This window comes from Apteryx rowi, unplaced genomic scaffold (assembly GCF_003343035.1).
Source record: "Apteryx rowi isolate R43461 unplaced genomic scaffold, aptRow1 scaffold_333, whole genome shotgun sequence".
Classification (NCBI taxonomy): domain Eukaryota; kingdom Metazoa; phylum Chordata; class Aves; order Apterygiformes; family Apterygidae; genus Apteryx; species Apteryx rowi.
In genome coordinates this window covers 88,978-98,282 of record NW_020449786.1, presented here as the reverse complement: position 1 = coordinate 98,282, position 9,305 = coordinate 88,978, and the positions used below count along the sequence as shown (strand labels likewise).

The 9,305-nt window shown below is 36.8% G+C and overlaps 1 protein-coding gene across 1 annotated transcript in view; it reads left to right on the top strand.

Moving 5' to 3' along the window:
* The first annotated feature begins 3,469 nt into the window (after positions 1 to 3,469).
* MALRD1 (MAM and LDL receptor class A domain containing 1) overlaps positions 3,470 to 9,305 on the top strand; it is an 81,411-nt gene continuing 75,575 nt past the window's right edge. Inside the window, exons 1-2 of the mRNA XM_026071967.1 lie at positions 3,470 to 3,632; positions 7,665 to 7,805. Of these exons, the coding sequence (XP_025927752.1) occupies positions 3,470 to 3,632; positions 7,665 to 7,805 (304 nt within the window). The remainder of the gene's footprint in view (positions 3,633 to 7,664; positions 7,806 to 9,305) is intronic.

Sequence of the window (9,305 nt, the reverse complement as noted above, 5' to 3'; positions counted from 1 at the left end):
ACTTGTCTCCAGAGTAGGTTGCCAATCTTTCTTTAAGGATACTGTAGCACTTGTGCTTTCTAACCAACATATTGTAGTTAAAGTGGTATACCTAGTCTTAATTCTGCTCGCTGGGGCTAACAGGCAAATTGAAGGTATTCAGTGGTACCYGTGTTCTGGTTTTTTGCCCTTGGGAATATAGGGGTGGAAAAGATCTCTGGAGTTGCTGTCATCAGTTATGTGCTGCCACTTTGACAATTGTTTGATACTTTTAGTTAAGTAAAATTGTAGTTAAATGAAACTAGTTAGCTSTCTTTCATCCCACTACTTCTATCAGAGGAGTGCCAGAAGGCTTACATGATTGTCAGCCTAATTGTGACTATTTTCACAGCCATTTGCTTTGGGCTAAGACTGCCGTTTACCTTTTGCAATAATTTTCTCCTCTTTTGACTCTCTCTCTCTTTTTCCTCTGTGTTTTGACATCTAAGTTTTTTTTTTTTTTTTAAATATCCCTGCTCTCTTGTGTTGCTAGACTAAACAAACCAAGTTATTTCAATCTTCTCTCACAAGGCTGGCTTTCTACTTCCTTGGGCTAGGAGTTCTTTGGAGACTTTTGGAATGGCTGGATCTCCTCCTTCTGACCTGAGTTCTAAGATCTTGGGCTCACCCTCATAAAAGCTCTGTCACAACTGGTTGATTTCAGTAAAAAATTATGGTTTCAGCAATCAATGTTTTAAGTATTTTTGAAATCAAAATGAAAGTGTCCACAGGTAAATATTTTGTTTAACGTATAACCAACATATAAACAAATTTAATTTGCTTAAAATATTAATCAAATCAAGCTTAATAGAAAGTAGTRCTTACATGAAGCAAGATTTCTATTGCATGAGCTAATTATTGTAGTAAGGAAATATGAATCTTTTCAAAGGCTTCATTTTACAAAAATCTCCTACCTGTGAGCTGACATGTCATTTACCTAGTTCTTGGTTGCACCAGAATAAAAACAGCTGCTACTTGTACTTTATTAATCATGTTTTGATTTTTCTTTTCTTTTCTTTTTTTTTCTTTAATACTGGTTCCTGGAGACTGGTGGCTATGTAGGGATCTCAACTTCATTGGCTTTTGCTATTAACTGGATAGTTAAATTTGTCTGTTGAAATGAAACTTCTTGCTGGTGTACTACACTATGGCTCAGACTTCGAAGATACTTTCCTATGGACACTTACTTTTCTTTGCAGTTTTCATGACTTAATGAATTCTTTGCTCTTTATTCTAGTTAATGGCTTTTGGAATCAAAATGTAGATATTTTAAGTCAGCCAAATTGTTTATTTGGGGATTTCATTAAATGTRCAGTAAAGTGTGACAATGAATTTTTCCTGAAAATCTTCTGTGTTTCATAAGAAATCCCCCAGTCTGCATGTCCCCTTTCTCCCAATTTTGACACTTAGGATTTCAGGTTATTGCGCTGAGTTGTGCTGAAAACTTCTATACAGCTATGACTCATCTAAATGATGAGTACTTAAGACAATTCACTTTATAGTAGTTATTTTCAGAAGTTGTCTATAAGTGCAGCCCACCTGACAGCTTGACAACTGGGATTAGACAAAAGGCAGATAAAATGATAATGGTTCTATGGTTCCTATATAATAGCATAGACCTGTTGGGATTTCAGGACCTGATTTTTTTTTTTTTTTTTTTGAAAAGTGATCAATAACATCACTGTTGAACTGAGGCTTAGTTTTTAAGCTAGGACCAATAGCAGAAAGGTTACCAAACCGTGCTATGCTGAGCAGACCATTGCTGGTGGTCCTTGGAACAAGGTGAAGAAGTTCTGATAATTGTAAATAAGAGAATTCTCTACCATACCAGCTTCTTGAATTACCAGCTTCTTGAAATGTAAATGTAGCTTTGTGGAGCAGAGATTTAACAACATGTTTATTGTGAGTATGACCCAGTGTATGTGAATGCATTCCCATGATTTAAGATTAGTGTGAAATGAAATATCTGGGGATTTCCCAGAACCACTCTTGGCATTTGTGTGACCTTAAAGCCTGTTTAAATCAGTTTATTCTACTTAAGTGCAAAGCTTCAGAAATCACTTTATTCAAAGACAGATGGAGTGAAGTCGAGCACTAAAACCTGCCTTACAATAGGTGCCTAGCCTGGATTCAGGAGAGAGCTAGGTTTCTAGCAGTTACCAAGTGAACACTGACAATGCGGTTCTCCAGAGCCTGGATTGAAGTCTTTAGAAAATCTAAACTCTGGGTTTATCTTCCTCCAAAAGGACATGAGGGGTGATTTCTCTGAAATCTGCCTTTCTCAATACAGTGTTTGCTGATTGTAAACTAACCTTTAGAGGTTTCCCATAACTTTCAGTCAAGTGATTGCTTCAGTGGGGGCATTGAATTAAGTCTCTTATACTGATGGAATCCACTTGCATGATTTCAATCACATTGTATGAAGATGCTTTTGTAATGAACACTTGATAGGTGTACCATATAATGAACTGTGAATCTATTTATATGATGCAAATCCACTTAGGGTTAGTAGTGATGGTAGTGTTCCCTAAATATGGATTCCTGGAATGAATGACACTTTTGACAAATTCTGACTGTTCTTGTTTGTGTGATCATGTTGGTCACTGTTCATAAGGATTCAAATACAGTATCTCAGATATCTCTTAAATTTTCCTGACCTTGGGTATCTTTAGTAGTAAGGCAAAAAATGATTTTTCCAGAAAATACTGGAATTTAGCCATTTCTGAAAAAGCAAGTATTTGGGAAGTACTTTCAAAGAGCTAGATCATTCATACATTGATGTGAATGGTTTTTGGAGATATGAATCTTATAGTTAAAAATCAGGTAGTCTGAATTACTTCAATCTTTATCTACAATTGTAGCCCACATTAGTAATAAATAGATACCAGGTTCAACTATCAGTATCATATATGTAGAGGCTTTGAAAATTCTCATTCTTTCCCTTGATCACTCAATTGCAATCTCTTTGATGTAAAATCAGTGTAGAATTTAAATCTGTTTCTACATCTGATGTACAAACTCTTCGCATTTTTTTTTAAGCATTTTGCCAATTCCCTCTGAGAAGAGAGATCTTTATGAATGTTGGTCATTGAGTAATTATACTGTGTTATCCTGTAATCTTCTTATCAAATATGTTTGCAAGCTATCRGGCAATAAATCCAGTCAGTAAGTTAATGATATACACTTGACTTGCATAGCATGCACCACCATTTTAGTCATAAAACCATGTTAAAATTCAGTTAATTATTATCTAAAGGCACACCAGGTACCAGGTACCATTTCACAGAAGCCATGTTTCATTTAAGCTKCAAATTCTGAAAGTGTGATTCTAAAAAAACGTGTTTCAAAGTGATATGCCTGAATGCTGCTTTTTTCAAGGATTCTTCATGTCAAAGAGTAGATAGTTAAAGTAAATCTTTTCCAAGTGAGAACTTGGATAGTAGCATAGCCAATGAACAAATTCATATTCTTCTGTGTGTTATGTTGTTTTGCTCCTGCGGATATTTGGTCATCTACAGGACCTGAATTCCAGTGTGGTGATGGCTCCTCTGCTACGTCTGGGGAATTGTGCATTTTCACCAACCAGTGTGGAGGCAGCAGTGATGAAAAACAATGTGAGTCTCGGTTGGCTTCATCGTAAGTGTGATAGAGTTTGATAACTGAACCTGGCAGCGGTGAGCACTGGAGGGGATCTTTCATGTTAGAAAAATATTAGGAAACTTTTATTTTCCCCTCTCCTTCATCTGATTTTCTAAAACTCAGATTTGATCTGTTTGATTTTTTTCAACCTCTATACACTGCACTCCCTTCATTAATTTTCTTACTGATGTTATGTAGCAAAGGAGCTCCTCATCCACTTTCAATTCCAAGGAAATTTAACAAATATTACTTTATTTTAATTCATGTTAAAATTGCTTGCTGAAATTCAGATTTCATCTGAAATACCTGGTTCAAGGTATAACCAGCAATGGCATACTTGCAAACAGCAAGTCAATACAATAATTCCCCCCCCCCCCCCCCCAGAGAGAAGGGGGAAAGCTTTCTTGAATTTATGAACTGATAGCCCTAGCTTAATCTTTGCAACATTGAGAGGATATGAATATGGTAGTTTCCACTTCCCTTAGAGGAACTGAGAGTGCATTAGAACTGATGTAATCTGAGTAAATTCTCATCAGAAATCTATTTCCATAACACCATAACATAAAAACATTTTCCAAATGGTTTCATATGATCCATAAGGTAGTTSTGCTCTTTGAGTATCCTTTTTTGGAGTAGAAAGATAAGCTTGCATTTATTGAAACTCATAATTTTAGTTAAAAAATTGGATAACTTCACTTACCATGCAACAAAGGTAGCTACTGTATTTGTTATTTTTTGGTTTTAGCTTAAATTTAAGTGCAAGTAATCTTTASATGAATCTGTATGGTTTTTGTCCCCTGAAAAATCCTAATTAGTGCAATGATGTGATGATTATATTCAGTTCATCAGTGTGTTAGTGGTCAGTGCATTCAGCCGAAATCTTGGAGAAAGAGAAGCAACTTAAATCTGGGTTCCTCATATTACAATTGTGTGCCAAAATGCCTGGGGTTTTGCTTGTGCCAATATGACTCTTGGTTTCATCCAAATATGATTCCTATATGTGTCTGATACAGGAGTCTAAAATCAACTCTAGGATACTTGATTTTTGTTTTTCTACACATAAGACAATTGTTAAGACTGTATAGGATAATACTACACCTCATAACTTTATTGTATGAACTAAAATATATCAAGGTAGAAATGGATGATGATGCCCCTGGCTGAAAATTATGCCTGTTCAATCCCCTCATGTGTGACTAATGCATCCAAGTTTAGTGTATTTTCTGTCACTTGCACAAGACACTGTTTTATGTTACACTTTGCTGCATAGGCTTGAAAGTCTCATTGTGCTTGGTCCTGGTTTCACTACATTTCCTCCAGGCAGGTTTCTCTAATGCAGTTTCTACTATGGTTGCAGAATAAGTAGCAAGATATGCTGTATGCGTTCTGTTAATTTTTGCATAGGCTTTTTACAGCTGTTTAGCAACATACTGCTATAGGCTAATGCTCTCTATGAAAAAGAATAGTTTACAGAAACTGTAGCCTATGGGCAGTGTAACAAATCTGAATACCAAATAATGTTGTGTTTAAATTGGGGTGAGTAATAGGTGTAGAACTGGGCTCTGAATTGCAGTTTGTGGATTCTAGGGCTGCTTGGATTGTGGTCTGGATCATACCAGTAAGGAATTTAGTTCTCAGTCACAAAGAATCAGATGCTGACTTGAACATTTTTGCCAAGTTTTTGTTTTCCACTTGGACTTCAGCTCTGCAATCTGATGTTCATGACAGATCCCTGCTGTTTTCATTGGGTTCCACTCAAGTTTAGAGTTCTTTCTGCACTGAAAATTTTTCAGGGTTGGAATTTCAGATGACTCATTTTATCATCATTTTTGGACTTCAGATGTGGCCAGTTTGTGCTTTGCCCACAGTATCAGGAAAGCAGTGTGATTAAACCCTGCAGTCACTTTACCTCTGAACTACTCTTGCAAAATGCTCACTAGAGGACAAATGACAAATAACTACTCTTAAAAATATTTTGCTCCCTGATGGTATCCAATGGTTAGAGGATACTTTTCTGTGCCTGAAATGATCATATTTCCGATGATGAGGACCATTTCACACCTGGAGTAGAACCTTGTACTATAGTGTGTTTCTCTGAGATGTAGACTTTAAGTTTTACTTAGTGTTTACTTTAAATATTTGCTTTCTTAACAAGAAATTCTGCAAAAATGTCTAGAACATCCCCCACATTTCCTTCTGGTCTCTTCCTTTCAAAGCAATAACTTTTTATTTTTGTGAATCTATTTCAGAAAAATTACATTGGATTGCTTTCAGGTTAGATGTTCTGTGAGAATGAACATATCTTTTAAAACTTAATCATGAGCGATCAAGGTTTTTTAATTTAAAAGGAGACTGTGCTTATTACTTCATACTTGTTGATTTTTAAATTGTTTTTTTCAACCATGAGAAAATTCCTGTGAAATTATTGAGCATGTCTTGGGCATTTTATGTAACATGAAGTGGATATACTCCAGCAGTATTTGTTTTTGATGAACCATTGATGTGCTTTTCAGTCACTTAAAGAGCTGAAGCAATAAAAGTTGGCTGATTCATCAGCCAATCTGCACATTAACTTGAGTCTTAAATGCTTATATCAATGTTTTTCCTCTTTCTTGCCTTATAATTAACTGTTGCGGTAAGTTGTTGTGAATATGAAAGCCTTGAAATTGGACATCATAGCGTGACTATAAATGCAGCAGCTGCAACTTTATTTAAAATGATTAGTGAACTGTGATCCAACCTAGAACATAGAATAGTCCAAAAGTGTTGTCAGTGGGCCTGAGGTGAGCACTAATTTGAGAGGCAGCACAAAGGCTCTGTAGTTCTCGCATTTAAACAGAAATCCTGATTAGAAAGCAGAGTCTCAACCTGCTCTTCTCCTCTGCATCAGGGGAGAAACAGATGAACTGAAAGGTGCCACACAGTGCATGAAATTTGAAGACAATCCTGGATAGTGCCCTGCTGCTTAGGATGAAGTTGCAATAAASCTGCTGTCCCTCCCTCTCTCCATCCCTTCTTTGTTCGTCCCTCCCTCCCTGTAAGGAATTATTTATATGGTAGCATCCTCACCTCAAATTTCCTGGAATAACGGGTCCACCAGACTGGATCCAGTGCTAGGACACACTTTGCACCCTTTTTTCTAACCTCTGTTGCCCAACGGGGGAATGTGAAAGGATGGGAGAAGCAGTCCTTCCCCACCACTCTAGAAAATGCTTTGGAGGAGGAAAAGGTCAGTGGGAAGGCAAAGAGGGAGGAAAATATGTGTTGTTCTGAAGACTCACTCTGAGGACCAGAGGTCTTCTCTGAAGAGTGTTTTGTGCATTAATGTAGCAGCTTAGTAAGCAAAATGAGCACTGGTGAACTTTGGAACATAGCAGAAAGGTGAGGCTCTCGTCATCTGCCATTAGGTCCTGTGGGATTTCTGGGACTGGGCTTGTTCTCTGAAGTCCCTGAAAAATGCAGGTTGTGATATGATTAAATAAACAATAGTAGAATAAAAATATTTTTGCTATCTGGTTATTTTGTGGTGTTGAGTCTTTGTTTCTTTATGCRAGAACCCTGGGTAGAAATAAAGTGGTTGTACTGAAACTTTTCAGTTAATAACTGCAGTATATTTAAAGAACAGCCTCTGTGTATAAGCTCTATGTGTATATACGAGCTTGTACAGCTTCCTACAAGTATATAGCTACACACACATTTGTGGAGAAAAAGACGTGGTATAGCTATAGTGATATAAAGTAAATGGACTGTTCCTTTTGCAACATTCATTCATTCTTGTTCTTTTTCCACTGCACTGTTTTTTGTTTTTGTTCTTGACCTAAAAATTGTAGTGTTTCCTATTTTTYATAGAATACCTTTTAGAATTATTTTTTTGTGCTAATTTAATTACAAACAGTGGTTAAGAATGTGTTCCTTCTGTTTCTGGATTTACTTATGAGTTGTGCATATGTTCAGTAAGTCAAAGCATTCTTGCGTAGAATTTCTGGATTTTTTTTTTTTTAATTTAGGTTCATCCTGTGAAAAGTGTGACTTTGAAACTGATCTGTGCAAAGCCTTTCCTGAATTGAATTTACAACCTGCATGGATTAGAAGAAATGGCCAATCTGGTATGGGATCGCCTTACTCTGACCATACTGGGAATGACACCGGTAAGAATCTTCATGCCCTCTGAAGAAACCACAGGCTTTTACACATTATGTATGTCTCTATTTTGTTTACTTAAAACTGCTGTTTTCCTGATAGTTCAGCTGGATTCAGCCATGTGTTTTTTGAGATAAAATAGAGAGATGTTAGGGCTGCTAGATGATTGTAATTACAATGGCCCAGAATTCCAGGAAAAGAAATTATTCTGGAGAGCAGCTCTGGTTATCTTTGAGAAATAAAGAATGAGTCATCAAGACTTATGTTGATATGCAGTGACTCTCCCTGAATCAGCTCTGCCTGTTTTGGAGATATCTGGTTATAATTTCAGTCTTCATAGTTGCAAAGTTTAGAAATGAGAACTGGATCCCTCATTTTATGAGATGTATTTAGATCTTTTCTTGGATTGGCTTCTGAATGCCCAGAGTATGCATATCTGTTATCTGTGAATAATATTACTGTTCCAAATATTTTGAGAGAGGTGACTTTGGATCCGGGAACTGGAAGAGCTCTACTAGCCTGTGTGAGCCAGCTGCTCTCTCAATCTTATTAAATTTCCACTTTCCMTCGAAGACTGTCCCTCCGCTAAACAATTCATTGTCCCTGTCCCCAGAGAGAATACGTTCCCTACCATCCCTCCTTGTGCTTGTGCAATCTCCAAGTTAACCCTCCTTTCTAAAACTTGGTTTCTTCCTTCTCTAGTACATGAATTTCTTCCAACTTTTTAGCTGACTTGAGCTGTTTGTTTTGTTTTTAAAGCTGCAGTGCATCCTTTTCTACTTTCCAAAGTTGGTRTTGTAAGAAAGAGGGAAGGAGGGAAAGAATTAGATGGGTGCACTCTATTACAGTAAAAATGTGGGCTGGATGAAATAGTCACCGCACACTGATTAATGCTCTTATCCACACTTTCCTTGTTCTTGCTCCCAGTCCACCCTCTGCTCACCTCTCATGCACAAATAGATGTACAGGAGTCCCAAAAGCAGGCCTCAGAAGCAGTCATGCAAGGTCAGAGTGTGCAAGAATATTAAAATATATAGTTTTATAAGGGATTAAAGCATCATTGTGAGATAGGCTAGAGCCAATGTTTTTTTCACATGACTCCTAAACTGTGATTATTTGGGAGTACAGAAATCTGTATGGTTCTGAAGCAAGTTAAACCTCCTACACATTGCATAAACTACCAAACAGAAATGAGTTACATTAACCTAATGTGAATTGGTGTTTTAGAGGTGAATATGTGAAGTTATTCTTTAGAAATCAACAAAATTAAAAATTTCTATGCAATTTTCAAGTTTTTCATTTACCAAGAAAAACCCACCCAAAAATCTTTTCCCACAAGTCCTCGTTCCACAGCTTAAACTCTTCATGGTGTTCCATAATTGGGAAGCTTTACCCATGCAACATGCTTCTAACAACTTCATTTTCTGCTTATGTAGCATACAAGCAAATCCTGCTGTGTGTGCTATGCTTCTGAAAATAAGGATCTGTTTAGTGGAGTGCTGGGTTAA